This window comes from Oryzias latipes, chromosome 3 (genome assembly GCF_053564925.1).
Source record: "Oryzias latipes strain Hd-rR chromosome 3, Olatipes_Hd-rR_3.1".
Classification (NCBI taxonomy): Eukaryota; Metazoa; Chordata; class Actinopteri; order Beloniformes; family Adrianichthyidae; genus Oryzias; species Oryzias latipes.
The window spans coordinates 36,703,824-36,728,208 of NC_136239.1; the positions used below are offsets into that span (position 1 = coordinate 36,703,824).

Below are 24,385 nucleotides of genomic sequence, written 5' to 3' on the forward strand. Positions count from 1 at the left end.
CGAATGCTGCACACACAGAGTGTGCAGGTCAGTATCCATACGATGTACACACAAACGACACTCCACTTTTTTTGCTTATTTCTAACCGTCCGGCTGCACACGAGGAGCGTACACTCATCACATGAACAAAAAGTGCACAGTCCACTGTCTCTGGGAGGGTTGAAATAAAGGACAAAGCTGTACAACAAGCCTGCATCGAACCTCCTTATGTGCTGTTTAGGTGTCTCCGCATCCAAAAGTGGGACATTTTCACTCTACAGGATCACCGAGCGGTCTTTGATATGTCATGCATACTTCATAAAAGTTTGCCCCTTTTTCCGCCCGTAAGGGCAGTTCTGACTGAGGCTTTGCATTTTTCTTGAACCTCCTAGATTCCTCAGACTTGTTCTGTTGCACATTTCTGCTTTTTCAGCAGCAGATAGGACTTTCTCATCTCTGCGGGTCGCTAGACTTCTGGACGATTCCCTCTAAAGACGCAGCAGATTTGATCCTTAAACGCTTTCAAATGTGTGATCATCGTTTTTTGTTTTACCCATCAGGGTTAACGGAGGAGTCAGCAGCCTAAATGTCCAGATGATTGACTGTTTGGTTTCGATGGTGGCATCACCGATTCCCCTAAATATGAGGATCTCCTGGGACTTGATGAGCACCAGTTGAGCTGAAGACGGGACACATGCAGCCCTGTCTGATAAACGGAGATTTCCGCTGAGGCTGCAGATGGCGGCTCACATTTTGGCATCGGCGGCGTGAATCGACGAAGCCAATCTGCCTCGTGTCAACAGACCGGGCGGCTGCTGGTGCTTGTGGGCAGCGTTTGGTTGGCAGACCTATTCAATAAAAAGCAACAGCCCAGAACCCAGTACTGACGTAGCTTTCCCGCAGGGTTGACCGCTGCTGACGTTCGTCCAGGGGCGCCGAGGAGAGGTCGGTGATGGAAACGCCGCTGCACGGCCTCACTGTGAGCAGGAAGATCAGCTGGGCTTTGCCCAGGCCCAGATCCAGCGTGCACACCTTGCTTTTGTTGAACGGGACGCAGGAAACATCCACAGAGACCCTGAGCGAACAAACACACACTTTTAGATCATCTCCGTTAAAGATTTAACATTTACAGTCAGTTTTTTACGTCAGTAGAAGTCTATAAATACAGATAAAGCCGATGTTTTTACAAAAACAATGACATGTTTCAGATTTCCTTCGTTTTTGGATGCTCAAAGTCTTTAAAACTGAGAATCCCTAGGATTTTCAGTTATTCTCTGTACGTTAACCAAAACTGGCTTCTAGGAGTTGGGAATAAAAAAAAAAGAAGCAACTAACTCAAAGAAGCAACTACACCAACAAGAAAACATAAACCAAAACTTAAAACTTCATAAAACCTGATGAAATAATGCTTAAAGAGGCTTCAAAGAAGAGTCTACTGCTCTCTAGTGGTCAAACAAAGCATCACCAATTCCTGTTTCAACCTAAAAACGTGGGCTGCATCCAAGTCAACTGCTCCCAAACCCTAAATAACTACAGAAATATCTAGAACCCAGGAATTTAACATTATTCTGACACCATGCCAACTATTTTTTTTATTTTTTCTTATGGCAAATATATTGTAAAAATCCAATAAGATTTTTATGAATCCTATGATAATTGACAACTTTTTCAAACACAATGCATTGTGGTCTATTTTTGTTAATCAAGTGAGCACCAATGGTTTTTTGCAGAGAATTATGCGAAATTTCCAGGGCACTCGATTCTGGAATTGTAGATTCCCTGAAAAAAAAAGGCGAGCGCCCGAAATAGTGAACCAAGTACTGAAGGAATTGAGACAAAACCGTGAAGTTTGGAGAAGATGGAGGGACGTCAGCTTTGTTTTCAAAGATTTATGGAACACAGTTGAAACTATAAAGGTCTGACCACAACAATGCTTTTAGTTGTTATTCAGCTCATATTTTAACCTTTATACTTTTACTTTTACATTTAAAAGTTAAACAGCTTCACAGGACAATAAAAAAACAGCTTTTTCCAGTTTATGTCCAATTTTTATGCAATTTTAGGCTTATTTAAAGTGATTGTATTTATGGTTTTTGCTCATAGTTTAAAAAAACGTAAACAGCATTTTATTTTTTTAATTAAACATTTTAATATTGGTCAACAGTCTTTACTTGTGTTGCTTTTGTAAAGCTAATTAAATCATTTAACATTTTATTGTTAATTTAGGAGTTTTTAAAAACATGTTTGCTTCAGCCGTTAAGCAGCTAACTCAAAAAGTTTGGATTTGTTTGTGAAACTTAGTACTAATTATTAATCAACACTTATTTTTTGACAAAATCTTTAAACCAAATCTTAAAATAAACAGTTCTAGCATGCATGTTAGCTTCTTTTGTCTAGCTTTGGTTGTTTTTTTCAGCATATTTTGCAGCTAGCTCATTTATAAATGGGTAATTTATTAGTTTTAGTTACAATTGAAGATATTCCCTGTTTTTTTCTTATCGTTTTCATGAGTTTAGTTAGCATTTAGCATGAAATGCAGCATTTTTTGTGCATTTTAAATTTGTTCGGCATTGACTTTATCATTTTGCTGCTTTGAACCTGTTCACATATTTTAGCAGATATCATCTAATCCCATCTTTGCATATATTAATGGAAGATTTTCAAAGGTTTAGCCAGTTATAACACTTTTAACAAGCACCATCCAGCTCATGCTACATTTTCTTCCTCTTTCTAAAGTCATTTAGAAAAATTGTAAAGTCAGGACACATTTCTGATGTCACACCGATGGCTTCCTTTGGGTTAACATCAACAGATGAACTGAATTATGTTTATTCTCTGCATCAAAGTTGAGTTTTTTACTCTGTGTTGTATCTCTTAATCCTTCAAAAACTGAATTTCACTGAAGACACTCACACGCCTAAACACTCCTCGCTTTTGCGTCCGTCTTTGCAGCACAGCTCCACCTCCATGAAGGGCGGACCGTCGGGAAACTGGTTGAGGGTGAACTTTTCTTTCCACAAAGGGTTGCTCACTCTGTCGTGGTTCTGTGTCAGAAACAAAAGGTTTCAAAAAGACAAATTCAAGTCCCGCTCCGATCTTCTTTTCATGCATTTTCAAAACGTTCCCAGTGGTCTTTTAAGTATGACTATGCTGCTTTCAGCCGGAAAGAAGCATAGGACATAGTTTCTGTAGAGCAGCAGGAGTTCCTTAGAAATTCACATCGACCCCGCTCCCCCTTCCCGTTGCTGAGAGCCTGGAGCGTGGAGGATGTGGCCCGCCCAGCAACAAATAAGCTCCTTTTGTCTGCTCCTGATTCCTAATTATTTGAACATAGAAATACTCAGAAATGTCATTTTAAGCTTAATTGTTAAAAACACCATTTTTTATTTAGGCGCAGGGAAATAAAAAGAGGGTAAAACCTGCCTCCAAAAAAAAAAATATATACATATATATATTTTCTGTCTGGACTCATTGGATCAGAAAAAAACCCGCTTCTTTTTTTAATATTTCTGTTCCTCGTCAATAAGAAACAAAGGATGTGGATGAGAAGTAGACCAGACTCAAACGTTTACCCGAAGAAGTAAAGTTTTCTACTTCCGGTCAGGATTTGTTATTTTATTCAGTTGTTTTTGTTTTCATAGAAAAACCTTCAGATTCTTTCATTTGCACAGAAGCAAAACCATCTAACAGAATAAATCCTGCAGTCGAGGTGTTTTCTTCTCAACAAAAGCTGACGATAAATATTTCAATTACATTTTATTCATTTAGCTTAATAGTGCAACAATAGTCATCTCAATTCCTACAAATGTACAGAGTAATTCTACATTTTTAAATGTCACATAGATGTAAACACTAGTATCAGGCTTTTACGGCTAAGTTATCGGGTCAGACGTGTCAGAAATCCACTCCACTGCGTCTTACCAAAGAATTCAAACTAGAAAGTGTTTCTGAATGACCTCAGCTCACAAAAACTGTGTGTGTGTGTGTCTGTGTGTGTGTGTGTGTGTGTGCCTGCAGGTTAATGATTTTGTACTAATGTGAAAGAGAGAGAGATAGTTTAGATAAAGATGACATGACTAACAGGTCAGTCAGATGTCACTCAAAAGCAAAACAAAATATCAGAGATGACTGAGATTCCAGAGGTGAACAGGACAATTTTCGTTTACAACCAGGACTTTTACGAAGCAATGAAGAAGTGAACATGAAGAGGAACTTGAAGATGATTTGGGGATTTCCACAGGACGAAAAGTAAAACTACTATAAAATAAAATTTAAAAAAAACCTCCGCATTTACAATTTCATGAGTCACTTTGGACCAGAGGATGAGTAAAACCCCCAACTCCATCTGGATGAAACCCATCTGCTACACTATTCAAGCATGTAGTTGTAGAGTTAGAAAAGCTAATTCTTCTCTATGAGTTCTGGTACATCGCCTGTCCGTCCTGGGGGAGGGTCCCTCCGTCATTTGGACATCCCCCAAATAATCAGTATTTTTGAGGAGTTTTTCCTGACTGAAAAGGAGGGTCTAAGGGCAGAGATGCCCAGTTTGTGAAAAACTGTAACTGAACACAGCAAACGTTCACAGAGGCAAAACAAAAAGCTTGAAGGAATCCAGAAACTCTCAAAGAAAAACTTCAAGCAAACATTAAAACATTTCCCGTAATAAGAGAATAAACTATCCAGAACTGAAGACATCCACATGGTTCCATTTAGATATTACAACAGCTGTAGGAATGTTTTTAATTTAGATTTAGAGAATATTTTGTTAAAATAATTGGTTGAGGTTTTCCATTGAGAAGAAATTCACTATACGGCGTCTAGTAGAATCTGATCTGTGATAGGATCTATGATAAAAGACTAAAAACATAAATGGTTAAATAAAACAATAAACACTTTGCTATGAATGTTTTGCTAATATTTTTCCAAATTGATGGATCTCTAAGCTGAACCTGCCATGTTTGTCCACAAGAGGTCAGTGTTCCCACTGGTTTCATATTTGAGTCAAGAAATAAAAGAAAAATTTACAAAAAAATGACAAACAAAATAAATGTTAAAATATAAAACTGTAACTAATTTGACCCTAAATATTTTTATTTTGAATGCATCATTTTTAATCCTCTATCGAATCTAATTCCATTTCTTCCCCTAATCTAAGGCTTAGCTCATCATTTTTGGAAGTAGATGAAATACTTCAGTTTTTTAAAATTGATTTATTAGAATAATACCTGTATATCCAAGGAGAACTGACACAATTGTACTTTAACTTACAAGGAAGTGAAGCAGAGAAAACAAAAAGGCTTTAGGTCACACTTCTTGGAAAATTTTATCAGAAAATTTAAGGTTTTAGAAATAAAATAGCAGAGAGTAAGAAAGATAATGTGGGGGCAAAGCAAATGAGAGGAAAATAAAGATCAGAAATGGAGGAGCTGTCCCGGTACCTTGCTTTTGAACAGCTGCTCTCCTAGTTTGAAGCGGACAAAAAGATGACCGCTTTGCGAGTCCACGGGCAGCCTGACGGCGCCGACCAGCGTCACCCACAGCACAGAGGTCCACAGCTGGCTCTTCTTCTGAGACTCTACCTGGCCAAAGCTGCTGAGAATTCCTGAATTCTGCAGGGAAGAACAATCACATCCGAATTTCAAACTAAACCAAATAAAAAAAAAGGTTTTTCAGCTATTTATTGATCAAACTGTATTGAAATGTGTCCCTAATTACATCAATCGATTCACTTTTGTAGGAATGTGTTGTATTTTTATGCAAAAACCACGTTTTTTGTTATGAAAACACGACTGAGTTAAAGATTTGAATTTACATGGTTTTACTCTTTTGCTACATTTAAAGCAATCATAATTAAAATAATCTGAGAAATACATACATTTGCATTCAATTCTGCAATTAAACTGGGAAGTTTGCTAGACACGCCAAACTTTAGCTAAAAAGAACAAAAAGAAACACAATATGTTTAGAAAATCCAACAAGACTCCACTATAAAGCAGATATTCTTCTCTATCGCTCATAAAAAGATGCATTGTTAAACATCTGGCTGATGGTAAAGCGCGTAAAGATCAGCGTCATGCCGCCGTGACTTTAATCGAGGCGCATGCACATGCAGGAACACGCCTGGGCTTTAGCGGACTCGCCGGTCGAGCCATGCAGCAGCTTTCCAGACAAAGACATAGCATGCACAAACATCTGCCAGCTGTTCTGACTCATGACGAGCACAAGCAGGAGAGACGGTCCAGTGTTTACTGTAGCCAGACAGTCATGTGACACATGAAACGGCATGCAGGAGATGGCGTGCAAAGCAAGAAAAACACAAAACTATAAAACCTATTAGTGAGAATAAAACATCCCAGATCTTTCTTTTCTACATATCATCAGCTGAAAATGTGGCGTTGAGCTAAAACCCATCAGTTAACCCTTGTTCTATCCTAGGCACTTTACCGTTGGGAGTTGGGTCATCTAGACCCACTAGACAGTGCTCTGAACCTTTTTTCTTCAATGATATGTGATCTTCACTGGTGTCCATGGATTACATGAAATCTTTCCACCTTCATCCACCTTTGTCATGGTAGGGAGAACAGGGTAATGTAAGGGTGGGGTCATCTAAGATAGCACAAGGGTTAAATATTTGATTTCATTCGGGCAGCTTTAGAGTTAAAAACTGGGTCTAAATTCCCTCCTGTGATCAAAATTCAAAGGCTACCCTGCGACATCCCTCAGCCATGCCTTACCGCACTGCTTCGCTTTCGAGACCACCTCTGCAGACAGGAGCATGCATGTTAGGTGCAAAACAAAATGACAGTGGTTAGTTAGTAGGTCGCAAACAGCAATGCTGCACAGATGAAAACCTCCTTGAATCTATGCAGAAGCAGCAGCTGCAGGCCGGCCATACATTGCTTTTCTTGCTGTCTCCGTTTCTGGACGCGAGGGTCAGGTCTATCAGCACCGAGCCCATGTCCTCCTCCAGGCTGCCGGGGTCTTCCAGCGACAGAGACAGCTCATGGACCCTGAAGGGAGGAGACCATCAGCTGTTGTTGCATGAATGAACAGGAATAAATGGGTAGAGGCGATGGAGTGGGAGAACAACCATGCGGCGAGCACAAGAAAACATTCTGGAAATCGGAGCCTTTTAATAAACGGTTGCTTTCGCAGAGCCAAACGTACATTTTAATAATTTTTTGGTTTACTGTTCTGGAAAAACCACAGTAACATGTTCAAGTTTTTCAGCTTCGAAACACAGATCTGTAAATACTTTAAAGGGACTATTTCATGCAAAATCTACTTTTTTGAACTTTTAAGTGTATTATAATGTTCATTCCACACCGAAAACACCACCAAAGTGGTACTTTGAAAACCTGCCCTCTGAGCACCAGCCCCTCCCAATCCACAAAAACAACCGGATTCTCACATTGTGACATCACAAGGTGACGACCCGCCCCTTCCAGGAAGAGTCTGTGCTGCCAGCACCTCCCCCTAGGCTAACACACACGCCCACTTTCTCAGTGGAGCTAGCAGGGATCATCTAAACGCTTTCCTTTTTTATATGCACACAATGCACATCATATTTGCACAAGTTTGGATGTTGTTCATCTTCCTTGGCCAAATGAAATAAAGCATTTCTCCAGAAGGATCCATGATCTTTTAGTTTTCACCTGTAACACTAAAGCCTCGTTTCCACTCAGCCCAGTATTTTCAGTGTTTGGACCGGTTAGGGCGGAGCTACTGTCGACACACGATGAAATCCGTTGATTGGTGGAAGGTCATTGTAACAAAACTGTTCGGGGTGTGATGATAACCGCATCACCGCAGGTTTTTTTTTTGTTTTTTTCAAAGTTCTGCATATGGTGCATGATTGGAACTAAAATAAACACATTAAACCTGGGGGAAACCTTTTATTAGTGTTCTCCTTTGCTCTCTCTCCGCCTCTACGCTGCACGCGCTTCCTCTTCTCACACACACGCACGGTTTCAGTTATTTGTTCATAAAGAATACTGCGTTGTTATTGCATTTATTTGCAATGCGGCCGCCTGGGGATTTGTGTTTGGCGCCCCCTGCTGGTTCATCACTGCGGCGATCAAAAATCCCACACCGTCACAGCTCTAAAAGGGGCCAACATGTTCCTCATCCTGCCAGCAGTTTTCTCTCAAACATCATTAAGTGCTTTGTAGATACAAACAACCAAAGGCCAAGTTGACAGCTGCGATTGTGCCGTAGTTGCACTTCTCTAACGCAAAATTACGCTTGTCCAACTTTGAGTGGAAACTTTTGCCTTAATTGCCAGACCGTACCACTCAGTGGAAAGGAGGCTCAACTGAATGGTTTGACCAGAACAGAGACCATTTTAGCAGCAGCTTCAGAGGTCACGGAGCGATAACAGCGTCCTCTGCAGTCAGTATACAGCAGCAGCAGCAGCAGCAGCAGCAGCAGCAGCTTCTTGCTAGTTTGTTGTCTGTTTATAAAACCAGCAGAAAACCCCTCCGCCACAGTTTAAAACTGAAATTTTTTCCAATTTGTCTCTACAACATCCGTTTGGTTTGCAGGTCACACAGCTGCAGCCTGAACTTTACTAACTTGTCCATCTCCAACTCGCTCAGGAGGACGCTGGCCGAGCCCATGAAGTCGTCCGTTGTCAGGTCACGGTCGTACACCTGCGGCAGGACGAAGACGTTCAGGGGAGGAAACCACAGCTTTATCGTTCGTCGGTAACAACGACCCGTTTGGCCGCGGGAGGTTACCTTGATGTCAAGTTTCTGGTTCAGATCCCTAACAGGAATACTGATGCTCTCGTTCCAGACCGGGTTGAGGCTTTTGTAAACCACTTTACTTTTGTAGAAAGTTTTTCCATCTACCTTGAGTTTTACATAAGGATCACTGGTACCTGGAACAGAAATGGGGCAGAGAAGGAAAAGGTTTTGTCATTGGTCAGAATGGTGACAGACATTTAGGGTCTCCTAAGAACTGTGTGAGGCTGAAGACCCCTGAAGACACAGAAAAGCCAGAATGAGTAATGATTTTTTATTTTTTTAAATTCACATTTCACTCAAATAATCTGTTTTTATCATTTTCTGCCGTTTGTTTTTTTGGGGGATTTTTACCTAAACCATTGCATCTCAAGGAAGTTTGGACTTTTTTGATAATTTCCTGAGAAACATGGCTTCCTGGAACATGAAAGCGGCCTGGCCGAGTCAAACCGTCGCTCTTTATATGTGGTCTGAGGAAACCACAAGCTTCGGCATTCAGCCGCCTAAGGGTGTCAGTGCAAGTTTCCCATGGAGCCCCCTCCCACAACAGATGCACTAAGCCCAAACCATGACACTGCAGCCGTTTGCAAAGCCTTTTAACTGTTCTAATGACTACAATAGGAAATCCACACTAAATGACACATCTGCTCCACAGGAAGTGCAGGATTGGGTTCTTTCTAAATTCAGGGGAGTCTCTTGTGGTCCGAGTGTCGACTGTCTGAAACCAGAAGGTTTATTACCCAAAAGTCCTAAATAAACCAAAATGACAGTTTTCAGTTGAAGCGGTGGATGAGCGAAGGGGGGGGGGGGGGGGGGGTCAGCTCAGGGTTGGATGAGCTGAGCGTTGAATAATTGGAAATTATTTTATTTCACCTAATTGGTGTAAAAAACATTTCCCATTGGCAGGATTTCAGCTCTGTGGGCAGCTTGTGATTTCCCATCCTGCAGGCAGAAACATGAAACATCATAAAATACTTTTTTCTTAGCGTTTATTTGATTCGTTTTCAAAAAGACTTCGTAGGAATGGCTGTGTTACGGCTGTGCCCATATTTGGTTTAGTTTGTTCTGTGTTTTGTGTATTTTTCTTTTATATCAGAGTGGGACTTGTGTTTTTTGGGGATCTTTGCGTTTGTATGTCTGTTGTTATTTGCAGGTGTGCTGAAAAGGTTGTGGCCTCCAACTGGACCAGAGCTGGAGGAGGCTGCCTTAAAAGCACCACTTGGACCTCCCAAGTGCCATGAGAAGGGGAGCCTTGCAGCAACAGTCTCCATTGCAGTTTGGCCCTCTTCTCCATTTGGTTTTGGACTTAACCACCTGTTTAGTTTGTGTTGCACTTTGTTTTGTAGTTCTTTGTAGTTTTGTCCATGCCCATTCTGTTTAGTCTTTTGGTTTGTAGTTATGTTAAGTGAAGCTGTAGGGGTGAACTGCCAATTTTCTTTGGTACTTGTTTTCTCCGGTTTTTGTTAAGTTAGGGGGGTTCGTGTTTGTCTTTGTTTTCCATTTTCTTTACAGGTAAGAAAACAATATTTCAGTTAGGTGGGGGTTTTTTATTTTGCCCTTGGTTCACCCTGAAGCCGTTTTGCTTCACTTTTAATTATTGTTGGTCGTTGTTTATTTATTTGTAAATAAATTTGTTATATTTTTGAATGGAGACAATTCGTTTGGTTTTTGTTAGCCAATTTGTTAGGTACCCCTAGATACAGAAGGGGGCGTAACAGCTGCATATACTTCAGACTTCAGGAGTTTCATTTTTTTTTACGTTCTCTGTTGGAGTTCTTTGTGATTTTTATTAAGGAAAAGGTGAACCAAAAAAAAAAGGTTGTAAAACGCTGGTATTTGTCAGAAACCGTGTCCCTTTTTAAAACGACAACCGGCCGCTCTGACAAAGGCGCATCACGAGCGCGTGGATAAACAGCTGTTCATTGTCTGTTAAATGACCAGACTCAAACAACGATGCAGTGAAACAGAATCCTCCTCTAGAATCATCCTACCCTCCATCTCAGGTAAATACAGCCACACACAAAAGGCAAACATTTGATCCTCATTTCGACTGAGAGTGAAATAGAATAGGGCGCTTAACGGCGGGCGTGGCTCTGACAGGTCCTGCTCTGCCGCGTGGAATCCTGTCGGAAATCCTGTCGGGCCTCCTCCAGGAGCTTAAATGACACAGCAGCACTTTTTCTTTTTCAGGAGCTCGCTGTGTAATCAAACGTCACAAACGAGGTCAGGCTGAGCACACAAGTCTGGGAACATCAGGGATCAGAAGCAGCTTTTCTCCACCTTTCTGAGTGGACTGCAGCTGCTGCACATGGAAAGGTTGTATAATTCATCAGAGTGAAGTGGACTTCCCTGTTGTAGGGCCTCATTAACATACATGAGCGTGAAAACGCCTCGGAGCGGACAGGTCGGGGTGGGGGGCTTACCGCAGCGGTCCCTGATGACCAGGTTATGACCTTCCTTCAGGTTGATGGAGAGCAGGAAGCACTTGGAAGAGTCCAAATTCTCTGACCAGGTGGCGATCTCGCTTTCCATGTCAGTCTGGAGACGCAAACACATCTGTCACTTAAACAAATGAAACAGTGGTAACACAACATGAAAACCTTAAATAAAAAGTGGATTTTAGATCAAAACTGTCAGATTCTAGAGATGATTTGAACAAACAACATGGAAACAGCTTTTAAAGTACAGAATGAATGTTGTTTTATCAACACCTTACAAATATCTATACAAGGAAAAGTCACGAAAAAAAGACAGAAATAGCATGATTTCGTAAAGACATATATATACTGTATGTACATATATACAGTACAGACCAAAAGTTTGGACACACCTTCCCAATCAAAGAGTTTTCTTTATTTTTAAGACTATGGAAATTGTAGATACACACTGAAGGCTTCAAAACTATGAATTAACACGTGTGGAATTATATACATAACAAAAAAAAGCTTGAAACAACTGAACATATGTCATATTGTAGGTTCTTCATAGAAGCCACCTTTTGATTTGATTGCTGCTTTTTTTACTGCTGTCTTTGTGCGACGCAGAAAAGATGAACGGATGGACTCTACATGTCTGGTTCCCATCGTGAAGCATGGAGGAGGAGGTGTGATGGTGTGGGGGTGCTTTGCTGGTGATACTGTTGGGGAGTAATTCAGAATTGAAGGCATACTGAACCAGCATGGCTACCACAGCATCTTGCAGCAGCATGCTATTCCATCCGGTTTGCGTTTAGTTGGACCATCATTTATTTGTCTTGTTATTTTTTTGTCTTCTACCTCGTCCTGTCCAACAGCTGAGCAGACAGATGAGAGTTGAAAGCCTCTTGTGTTGGACATATTTTACTGTTACAATAGGGGTTATAAATCTTCTGACACACTAGGTGTATATTGGAATAAACCCCTTAAACTTTATTCAACTCACTCATATCTGTAACAGGCTTTTGTTGGACCGGACGGAAAAGAAAAGAAGAGAAGAAGAGAAAGGGATGGGGGGGGGGGGGGGGGGTGATTAAAGAAGAAGGGGGTGGGGGGTAATATTGGCGAGCAATATTGGAGCTAACCAACCGTACAGTTATGAGTACGATGCCAGCCCAGATCAGGAAAACCAAAATGTACATGGATCTATTGTCTTGCAAGTGGATGCATCAGAATGGAGCAGAGCAGAGAGCCAGCATGTCTTCTACAAAACATACTATCTTATTTTAAAACAGATTTTTTTTCTCTGCTCCTGTTTTACAATTCCTTGAAAAAAGAAATTCTCAGAAATGCAAATTCAAGCTTTACTTACTTTCGTCCATCATCAGAAAAATGCCACAAGAAAATGTTAAAAACACCAAAAACACAGTTTGTACGGAGTGGGTCTGTAAAACCAACCCTGCTTTTTCTTCATTCAAAATTCAAAAAGCTTCCGTTCCCTGCAGACATGAACGTCTGCAGATCAAAGCTGCTTTCAGAAACACTCCGTCACAGACAAGGAACCGCCAAAAGCCAGCCATCGAGGTTCATTTTCAAACTAAATTATAGATATTAGGACTTACTTTTTGCTTTTCCTGTTTTCTGCAAAATCACAAGTACTCTGGTACAAAAGCAGAGAACAGGGTTCTTAAAGCACTCCTAAAGAACCGTTCAAGAATCTGATCTGAGCTCAAACCCTCCAACTGTTGATTAAAAATTCCTGTCTCCTGCGGACTCAACGGAGAAAACTCATAAACCTCATGATGGAAAAGGAGAAATTAGCTTCTGGATTAACACTTCTTATGAAAACGGTTTGACCAGCACCACTTCCCACATTTAGGGCATATTGCACGGATGAAAACTGGTCATGCATGAATACACGTGGAAAAAGTGAAAAAAGTAGTGGTCTCTATGTGAAATTTTCACAGATGTATCACAAATGAACCACGTTGAAACCACGGAAGAAATGTGAATAAACCACACAAAGAACACGTAAATCAGTGCGTGATTTCTGCGCTGTTTATATGCAATTCATTAGTGATTCGTGCATCAAATACGTCATTTTAAAGTGATATGTGGGCCGTATACGTGATATAAAAGATATACGTCGGTGGTACGTGGGAAAAGGCCGTTAGACATTCGTGGAACGGTCGAGGAAAGCCAAAATAATTGCACATGCATCTCACAAAAATCACGGACAATTGCGTATGATTTACGTAACAATTGCGTGTAAACTCCGTGAAATACGCATAAACTGTGTAATTCTCACCCAAACAGAAATGTTTAAACAGCTCAAAACCAAATTCACGTAAAGACCTGTTGGCCGAAACTATCGACGGACAACTGCGCACATTGACGAATGACGATCACAAGAAACACGCAAGAATTCTGTATCACACATGTATGGCGAAATACCGACATTTTATGTGTGGAAAATGCACATAATGGTTACGTAATGGTTATGCTACACTTTCCTGTTTTGTTTCTCTTAATTTTAGAGTCGATGTAAGACATTTTCCTCCCAGTTTAATCTACCAGTGTGGTGTTTCCTTCCTTTAGATAAAGTTTGTGCTCCAGAACTTCTGATCCCTACGATCTGACAGGACTCCTGACTCCTGAACAGGTCAGGTGGAGTTTGATATTTTTAGCTCGGTAACCTGCAGAGGAGGCCATCTTTGCAGAACGTCACGTTCACGGCTCTGAGTGAGTTTGGGAGAAGTTGAAGGACGGCAAACAAAACAAACAAACCTTCAGTTTTAAAGTTCATGGCTGCAAGTCCATGTGATTGTTTAGATGAGAAAGTGAAACATCTTCATCATTATCCTGAAGATGGTGTCAAAAGGTGAACTGTAGAGGAGCGCCAAAAATGTTGATGACTAATGACAGATTCACAAACGTCTGCCTTAGGATCACATCTGGATGAAAGCAGAAATGATTTGAGAAATTTGCCTTGGAGAAGATCCAAGGCATCAGACACTGGAATAATCTCCTTTCCCAAGATTAAAAATCACATGAAGCTCTGCCCCCACACCCTCCAAAAATCAGCTGCCCTTATGAACTATTTTTCAAAATAAAAGACTGAAATAAAAACAGGTTTAATTGAAAATGAAAACCGAGTTGACAGATGATAATTACTTCCTCCAACACGAGTACAGAGCAAATACCTTCGTCTAACAAGGAAGGTTCTACTGATAAGTCTTTTCTCAAAGATGTTTCTCTTTGGTTCAAATTTTTTCTTTCATTCTTTATCTCTCTCCTACTATCACACGGTCTTCTAAATTTTTCTCCAACAGAAAACTGTTTCATCAGAACCTTTTTGGAGCGGTTGACCTCCTCCAAAGCTCTGTATCGGGTTCCGCGGCGAACGAAGCAGCCAGAGGAACTTTGGGTTGTCGTCCACGCTTCTATCTATTGATGCTTTATTGCATTTCTGGTCACTGAAGTCACCAGTCACGCACTGAGACGTTTGTCAGAAAATAAAAGTTTTTCCCTTCCAAAGCTCCAAGTTTTCCTCTTCATGCTTTAAATCCAGAGGAGCTCAGACTCGCAGGGAAAATTAAATTTTTAAAGACATACTCCAATGAAAATTGTGTTTTTTGGTTATATTTTTGGTGTTCTTGTGACGTTTTTCTGATGGAAATTTTTGTTTAAAATTTGCATTTCTAATCATTTCTTTGTTCAAATCGTTATGGTTATCAGAATAACTGTTTATATGTTTTGCTAACATCTATGTTTCATGAAACTAAAAACGGTTACGGTAGTAAAGGGTGCAAATATTCAGTCTATTATTGTTATTATCCTGTTATAAGAATTTAAGAGTTCTGGTACATCGCCTGTCCGTCCTGGGAGAGGATCTCTCTTTTATGTGGACATCCCTGAGGATTTTTTTTTTTTTCTAAGGAGGAGGGTCTAAGGGCAGGGATGCCCAGTCTAGCCTTGTCTGTTTAGTTTAGTTTAGCCATTATCGATTATATTTTATGACTAATTTCATGTTTATTATACCAATACTGGTATTAAAGCCCATTGAGACGACTTTTGTTGCAGTATTTGCCTATACAACTAAAATTGATTAGAATCGAATGGGTGATGGGAATGGGGGGCCGGGCTTACTCTGCACCAACGGTCCCGCCCACAATTCAGAGACAAATTTCCGAAGAACTCCTGACACTCTGGAGAAACTATGTTCTAGAGAACGACATCGGTTTTTTGATTTTGACTAAAAACTGCATAATCGTTATTAAAGGACCTCTGGGAACGCTGACAATAGATCAAAAAGATGGTCAGAACCAGAGTCCACATACGGACTGAAATAGTCAAAAGTGGAGAGAATCTGAAGGTCTGAGGTCATGACTTATCAGAAAAGGTGGACTGGATTCTCCAAACTGGAACACAACTCATCATTGTTTTCTTATAACCAAACAGGTGTTCTACCTCCTCAGGTGTTTCAGGACACAAACGGGTCAACAGTCCCAGTTTACAACACCCAGAAAATAAACCAACAACGGAAACATGAGACGGGGGGGGGGGGGGGGGGGGGGGGCGTGTCGCACTACACCACAAGGCTTCCACAAGCACACACGTCCTTTAAGTAAGATACTCCACAGACGACGCAGAACCTGAATGTTTGGACCTGAAATACTTTAACAGCACGGCTTCTGTATTCACTGACTGCTTCCATTCAATCTTCCTGTATGAATCACAGCCCCTAAAAGAAATACCGACCAGTAATCTGGAGACAAATTTGATTTGAAATGAAAGAGAAAAACAAATTCAAAGGTTTTTTAAACCTGAAGGAGAAAACTGAAAAACAAGGAAGTTATTTCTATTATGAAGCAAAAGTAAAAGAAATATATTTCCTGTAGAAAAATGCTGCAAAACTTGAATACATCACAGTCTGTGCACCAGAGGCCATCTTAAATCTCATTGTACTATGCACAATGAAAATAAAAGCAAATCTAATCTAGCTTTGAACGCACAGAAGAAACAGGGGAAACGGAGACGTCACCTAACACATTACTATGGTATTATAAATAAAATCACGTCATAGTTGGATGTTTTGGTTCTTTTAATGCTTTTTTCCCCCCAAACTAAAATCTTTGCCTCGAAGCCTTAGCGATCACACCGGCAGAAAAGACAACCGTCTAATCTGTTGCTGCGTCTACAGCGTCTCTTGGATTCGTTCAAGACGCTGGTGAAGATCAAGGCCGCCTCCAGAGGTTGATTAGCTGGCTTTTTGTTGTTTGTAGCAACCCCCACCTGTGCGGCGGCTTATCTAATGACTCACTCAGGGGAAACAGGTGAGATGGAAGCATGTGGGACCATTAACAAGATAACAGCAAAAACAAAGATTTATAGCCCTAGCTTCCATCGAGTGTTCCTGTGACCTCTAAAACGGTACCGTCAGAAGTATTAAGTCATCCATCCAAACTCGGAACCACGCAGGCTACTTCAAGAACGGGCCAGGCTCAGACGCCACCTTCAGACCTCCGGATCAGCTGGAGAACAGTGAGGAGAGTTTTATGAAGAGGGCTTTCTGTGACGGAGCCGCTGCATCCAACCAACCATCATCAGGTGTGCAGCAAAGCCTCCGCCTCTGCAGGTTTGACGCAGGTGAGATGGATCCCGCTTCTCCACCTGGAAATCTACCTGACGTGTCTGGATTTGGTTGTTGCCAGGAGAACTAGTTGGTAAATTTGAAGGAGGGAGAATTATGGTGTGGGCTTGAGCCTCTTAGTTCCAGTGAGAGGAACACCAAACGTTTAGGAAAACGTCTTCCTCCCATTTTTGTATGGAAGCGATTCTGTAGCATAATTAAAAACAGAAATGCTATTTCATTTTCAAAATGTAACTTTTTGACTCAAAATGAAAATGTCTCTTAGCAGCCGGACAAACAGAGAAAGCACTGACGTCATCGCCCCGCCTCCCCTCTGGAAATGCTTATTTGAATTGAATAATGCGATAATCTTCGCAGGGTGGATGTTAAAATGAAAATGCCATCCCCTCTTTGCATTTTCGTTTTAATAATGACACAGAATAAGCGGTTTTAAAGTAGAAAATGAAAAAGCATTTTGAAGGATTTTTTTTACCTTTTAATTTTGAGTCAGAAAATGCAGCTTCATTTTGAAAATGAAAAAGCATTTCTGGTTTTGTCTTTTGTTTTTAATTATGAGACAGAATCGCTTCCATATTTTTGTAGGTAGACTTTGAGGAGGTAGTGTACCATTTATCCATCTTCTTAACCTCCTGTATCCCTTTTGGAGTCACGGGTTGCCAGAGCCTGTCCCGGGTACGGTTGGGCGAAGGCGGGGTTCACTCTGGACGGGTTGCCATCCTGTCGTAGGGCACACAATCACTCCCACACACCCTCCCACATGCACACATAGGGACAGTTTACAGCACCCAATTAACCTAAACCCATGTTTCTGGTCTGTGGGAGGAAGCCACGCATGCATGGCTAGAACGTAGTAGTCGTTTGTGTGACCTCATACCACTTTTTTTGCCCTCTTATCACCATGACACCAGGGGAAAGCATATGCTAAAAGGCAAAAACAGAAAATTAAAATGTACAAGCTTCTCTGTCTGTATTAGAGGTCCACAAACTTGGAATATTTTAGAAAATGACGTTAAACAGTCTGCAACAATGTACATGTTTAAAAGGAAACTGAAATTGTTATTATTGTCAACATACTGTGAAAATGCTGCTCCAACCGAAACCATCTATTAACGTGTTTGTGATTTCTTTCTGTCTGTTGACACTTATATGACCACGCGCCAGAGTTTATGTTGTTCGAATTCATTGTCCCTATTGTCTAACACTTTCCACTATATTACCATCATTTCTCGCATTCTATTAGTATATTTTATTTATGAAATTATTTTCTTTTCTTTTCTTTTCCTTCCGCCACTTATCTTTTGTATTTTTATGCTTGTCTAAAATGCTGGACCCCTAATAATAAGCAGCTGCTTCTGGGATGTCCATTTTTTCCACATTCTGTATTGTGAGATTTGTTGCTTTCGACGCATTGTGGAAAAATAAAAATAAAATAAAATAAAAAAATAAAATAAAAATAAAATAAAACGTGCAATCTCCACAGAGAAGTGGATTTAAACCAGGGCCTTCTTGCTGGGACACGAGGGCGCTAACCACTGCTCCACCATGAAGCCCCAGAGTCCAGACCTACACATGATACAACACCTTACATTTAGAGTTGTCGTCCCACATAAATTAGCGTGTGACCTCTCAGATGGAGACGGAAGCAAACACTCCAAAACCTGAGGAAATCCTTCCGGAAGCAGGAGATACTGAAAGTGTTTTGTTCCTGTATTCAAGTACTTTTTTTGACAGATGATCGTCATTCGTTCTTTCTAGAAACTGAATGGGTAGCAAACTAGTGCATTTAATAAATTCTATATTTTTTTTTTAACTTACAATGTGATTTATCTTCGTAAATGCTTGTCAAAACATTTGGATTCTTGACATTGATTTTGTCGTCAGACGTTTTACATTAGGTAAGGATTTTTTTTTTAAAGGGCCCCATGTTATTGCTTGCCTGGGCCCCAAAAGCCCCCAAGTCCCCCACTGCTTTTAGCTTCCCAACAGCTCAAAAACTTGAATGTCATAAAACACCAAGCCGGTTTGCAGTCAACTGTTGATCTTGGAGATGGCTCTGCAGCAGAATCCTGCTTCCTGAAGTCAAACTTCACGAGATCTGCGCAAATAAAACCTGACACCTTCCCTCCCAAATGTGCATCAGGACTACTGCTTCAGTTTGTATTCTTACTTTTGTTCAGGCAAGAAATAAAAGAAGCCTTCGTCTATTCTCTTACTAAAGACGTTTCAACATTTCTGAAAGACTAACCCAAACAGGCAGCCTTCCTAAAACCATTTTATTCCTGGACGTCTGATGTTCTGTCGTCTCCATACCTGTGAATCTGGAGAGCAGTCCACAGAGGGAGCTTCGGGGCTGTAGACCGTGATCATCTCCGGCAGTGACAGCTCTTCGGCTTCCATACCAGCAGCAACTCTATTGGTAGTCTCGTGTCTTGTCGTTTCTGCAACGTTTTCGCTGCAGAAGTTCTGAGGAACGGCACCGTCTGGGGAGTCTGCAGGGACACTCAGTCTGTTGTCACTTTTGGCTCCACCTTTTTTCAACTTCAGGCCCTTCCCAATCTTTACTGAGGGTTTAGCAGACTTGCGTGGAGAGGAAGGGTTGCTGTGGATGTCATGCATCTGAAGGTTGGAGAATCCATCAGGGTAGTCCTGCTTCATGTTCCTGAAGTCTGGGACGGAGCAGCTCATTTGCCGAGTCAGCTTGGCGCCCGTCTTGCTGTTGGCTATTTTACCCCGCCGGACCATAATCTTTTGGCGCAGATTTTGCAGCATGTTGGGCTTCTTGGAATCCATGATAGACACGAGGCTCAGCTGGTTTCTAGACTCCAAGCATTGCTGATCGCTGCAGAGGGAGAAGCAGAGAGAGGCGCCTTATAGTGAGGAATGTTCTGCAGATTCAAATACAGTTCATGACATTTTGGACTCGCTTTATTATTTATATAGCCATTGTTCTCATTAGTGCAAATTGTGAATATGTTTTACTTATTGTATTTTCGATTTTTATGCATGTCTCTTTATTGTTGTTTCTTTTTCTGTGTCTTTGCTCCAGGGCCTGAGAGGACATCAACTTCACCTGTGCTGTGTTGCAACATCTTTTGCACATTTGACAATTAATAGATCTTAAATCTTATAAATGTAGAAGTTGGTAAAACAACTTTGACTTTAACAGCTACAATGCAATAACCAGAGGTCTGGTGTGTATTTCGTTAAGTTTTATATAGTTGCATATATATAACTATATAATTGTATATAGTTGCATGCATGCATGCATATATATATATATGCATGCATGCATGCATATATATATATATATATATATATATATATATATATATATATATATATATAAACATATGTGTGTGTGTGTGTGTGTGTGTGTGTGTGTGTGTGTGTGTACACTTTATGGCAATACAGACGCCGACATATTCGAACCAGACAACATCAGAAAAGAGTGATTGGTCGGACTCAGTCTGAGTCATCATTTCTATGGCAACCACTCTCACCAATCAGGAGTGAGCTTATTGGAATTACACACCCCTACCACTTAAAAGTGGGAGAATCTGTCAAACATTTTGAACGTTGGATGAGGGGGCCACCAGGCTCCACCTACTTTTATTGATGCATCTCATTGGTCGGTTTATAACATGAATAACTACCGAACAAAACAAAGAAAAAAATTACGATTATCAAGATGCTAAAAAAAAAGCATTAGAGCAAGAATTCTGACGAGTAATAGCTGCTTTTTCTCTATAGAAGTCTATGGGATTTTGGCTTCTTGGAGCCAACGGGTACTTCCTGTTTGAACACCAGAGGGGGGAGGGGCCACTTAGTCCAGTTCACTTAAACAGTCAATGTTCTAGACAAATTTTTTTTCTTCTTAACCCTAGAGAACCCAAGAACAAATATCTTCGGTGCTCTTGAACTTCATTTGACAATGTTTTTTGTTTGTTTGTTCATTCTGGGTAGCAGCAGATCGCAACAATAAAATAACAGCAGAGAAATGTGACCCTGTGGGTTCTTCTCTCTAAACAGAAAAGTGAAGTTTTTTCTTTGACCGTTTCATTATTAGCATGTGCTGTAGACAGAAGCAAATATACCTGAAATATTCAAATGGTTCAATCGTGAAGCGGGTTTGTTTTTCCTCCCAATATTTAAATGCTCTTCAGTAAAAACCTTAGAAAAACTCAATTTTGCTGCCCTGAATGACTGGGTTTTGTTGTAAAAACAGGAAAGAATATAATGAAAGGCAAATTTTTTTCCCCCCCTTAGATACCATGGCAACCACTGAGGACTTAGCAGAATCAAGTTATCAGGCACAAGAAAAACACAAACAGCTGGGACCTCCACGGTCGCTGGAGACCGTTATCGGTTTTTAGTGTTTGCTTGGCTCTGGTTGTGTATTGTATTGGAGGTTTCATAACATCAGTGCCTGACCTACGTAGACCACCAAGGCCTAAACCTGTAAATAATCTACAGCTCTATAGTTAGGCACTAAAGAACTGAATTTTAGGTCTTAACTTCAAAATACTTTTAGCTTCTTTAAATATTCTTTGCTTTGTTTGAGACTTTCACTTTGTTCTCAAGTGTCAATGTGGTTAGGCAAATGCGAGCCAAAACTCCCACCCCTCACAATTTTACTATCGCTGTTCTCACGGAGACAAAAAGTTTTGCATGTTAGTTTAAAACATGCAACACTCCTTTAAAGTCAAGCAGCCCTACAGGTGAGCCCTCTGCAGGTGAAAGACGAAGCACCTTGAGTGGCGGTAATACCACACTTTGAGGCATAGAGGGCGCTCTTTAGGTAGGTGTGTTTTACAGACATCCTGATAGACTGATTGTGTTTAGTGCTTTGTTCTTTGGTCTGGTTCCTCATGGCCACTGGTCACTGAAAGCAGCTTCAGCAAAGTCACAACGACGTGATGAAGCTGGACTAATGTGGCTTTTACAGAATATTTACAGTATATCTCCCTTGGAAAAGAGGTTTTCAATCTCAATGGGACTTTTCTGTAATTATGGGATATAATAAATGGTCGAGCGTCGACATATATTTTTATCTGATCTGTCTACATTCTTCCTTCAGAGGCCTGAAAACGATTGTTGATCATTGAAAAGTTCCCGTCCACCGAGTTCCTTTATTCAAAGAGGAAACTGTCAGATCCGAGGAACAAAGGCAGAGCCGCCCCACAACACCAAAAGATCTCAAAAATGCTCAAGTCAGTAATGAGTCATGTGAGAGTGGCAGTCAGGCCTGAACAAACATGCAGTTTGTTGATTAAAGAGAAAGTAACCGCCGCCTTATCTCTGTCAGCGATCATAGGCTGTTCTATCAGATATTAGCGCACAGCATTCATATTATTTATGTTCGCTTTGAGAAAGTGAGTGTACTGATTATAGCTTAAAGTCTGAATTCTGTGGCCTGACCTACATATGAGGATTACATGTAGGATCACTGAGGAGTAGGGAGGATAGCAGCCTGATCTGTTGCTCAACTCAACTTTCAACAGAAATGATCACACGGGCCGGTTTTCTGAGGCTGCGTTCTACCAGTGACTGTATGAAATAACTGGGTAAAATTACTTTTGGCTCCACTGAAATGAAGTAAATTCTGTCGCCACTATTGTGTGATATGGTTGTTGGGGCCAGATATCATCAGTGAGAAGTGTTTGAGTCGATCCAAGTCACAGTTTCTATAGCAACCACTCTCACCAATCAGGAGAGTTTGTTTAAAGGCCACACGCCTACCACCTGCTCCGTGTAAATAGAGAGCTCTCAGTAACGGGGAAGGGATGGCGGGGTTGCTCCATGCCAACAGCCCCACCCACAACTTAGAAATGAATTTCTAAAGAACTCCAACCACTCTGCAGAAACTATGTCCTAGAAAGCAGATTAGACTTTGGCTAAAAACAGCATCGTGATAATTAGAGGACGCTACAACACATCACAAGATGATCAGAGTCTTTAGGACGTGCAGAGAACTGACACTTTAGATTCAGTCCCAGACATGGACAGTCTGGTCTAAACCAAGGCCAAATCCAAAACCTTCCCCTACCCTTCCAACTCTAGGGGCATTTGGAGGGGTAGGGCTATCCGAAATAGGTTTGTTTTAAGGGCTAACCCTCGCGGTGGAGGGATGCCAAGCCCTCCACCGCGAGGGTGGTACGTGGAGGAGAATTTCTTTTTTTTACGTGGGTGTTCTCTGAAGAACAGAAGGTTACAATTAATTGTAAGTAATGACTTTTTGTTTAAGCATGACCATTTTAAAGTCAATTAACCGATGTTATGCATTTTCGAGGACTCGCCGACGTGGATGACTGGCGACTATTGATGACGTCATTGAGTGGTAGAGACATCCGAACTAAAGACACTATTTTTCCATAACTCCCCTCTTGGAGGGCAAAATTTAGGGGTAGGGGAAGAATTCGGATTTGGCCCGAAAGTTCCTTTATGGATACTTTTGAGGAAACACCAGCTGTCTGATATTTTGTCCTCACAAGTTGTGGAGCTCTTCTAGATATCTGTTATCTCATCTCCACAGGAAGATAGCTAACTTTTCTGTGTCTTTTGAGTGTTTATGATTATTGAATCTGTCTGTGAGAGCTTTGGCCTCATCTTTTCCTCTGCTACTGTGTGTATTTTATTATAATTTATTATAATTTTCCCGCTCTCTCGGATGGGTTCATGCATGGGAGCGAGCGTTGTGTTTAAAAAACACGTTCTTTATCCCAGGATGTTTTCCCACACAGCCGCCACAGCTTCCACTCAACACTAAAATCATTGTGTAGTCTTGTGAGTTCTTGACTTACCTGGATTATTAACCAGGAAGTAAAACCAGAAAGTGGCTTCTGGGGCGAAAATGCAGTTAATTCACTTCTGCCCTCACAGGAATAATGACCCCAATTTAAAGAACAATAAGCTTATTCAAATACATCAAAGGAGGCTGGTGATTAAATACGATTCTAGATCAAACAAAATCCACCAGATGAGGAGGATTTAAAAAAAATGGTTTTGAAGTTGAGTCTCATGTCAACTTTTAGCAGCCTTGGAAATAATTTTACTGTTAAATTTAAAACAAATGTGCTTAATGCAGTTTTGGGGTGGAAACGGCAATGCAATGTAATGGAAAACAACCATTTACATTTTCTTTTAAAGTTTAGGTTTTTCTTTCCTTTTATGTAAATAGCAAAGCACCATGGGAACTCATATTTCAAAATAAGTCTCAATGAGAAGAATCAGCTTTGTTGATATAATTTTGCCGAACAGATTTCATCATCAAACTATGATTCAACACACAGAACAGTCATCTTCTCCCACTTCAGAGGCAATACTTCACCTTCCACATCGCTTCCTACTTTACATGCAATAAAAAAACTTTCCAAGCAATAAAAATTAGTTAATCTTTACAAAAAAACGTTAAGAAGCATAAAAGCTTGGGGAAAATGAGATTTTCAGCTGCTCTCACCCAAACTGATTGAAAAAACAAACATATTTATGCTATAATATATACACCATGCAAAGCTAGAGGAGGGGCAGCCAGCATGGTCATATCTGATCCAACATTTTCAAAAAAGATGATGAATCCAGACATAAAGGAAATAGAG

General features: G+C 40.7%; 1 protein-coding gene across 8 annotated transcripts in view; it reads right to left on the minus strand.

Annotated features, from left to right (window-relative positions):
* mctp2b (multiple C2 domains, transmembrane 2b) overlaps positions 1–24,385 on the minus strand; it is a 49,297-nt gene that overhangs the window by 15,062 nt on the left and 9,850 nt on the right. For 2 of the 8 annotated variants that reach the window (XM_023953688.2, XM_023953687.2), the window contains exons 2-11: positions 19,101–19,629; positions 11,147–11,261; positions 8,718–8,860; positions 8,554–8,630; positions 6,875–6,989; positions 6,714–6,740; positions 5,855–5,911; positions 5,418–5,588; positions 2,893–3,023; positions 868–1,054 (exon numbers count right to left, since the gene is read on the minus strand). In XM_023953688.2, coding sequence (XP_023809456.1) covers positions 868–1,054; positions 2,893–3,023; positions 5,418–5,588; positions 5,855–5,911; positions 6,714–6,740; positions 6,875–6,989; positions 8,554–8,630; positions 8,718–8,860; positions 11,147–11,261; positions 19,101–19,580 — 1,503 coding nt within the window. In that variant the 5' untranslated portion in view covers positions 19,581–19,629. The remainder of the gene's footprint in view (positions 1–867; positions 1,055–2,892; positions 3,024–5,417; positions 5,589–5,854; positions 5,912–6,713; positions 6,741–6,874; positions 6,990–8,553; positions 8,631–8,717; positions 8,861–11,146; positions 11,262–19,100; positions 19,630–24,385) is intronic. The other 6 variants (XM_078944676.1, XM_023953689.2, XM_078944675.1 and 3 more) reach the window with 3 other exon arrangements.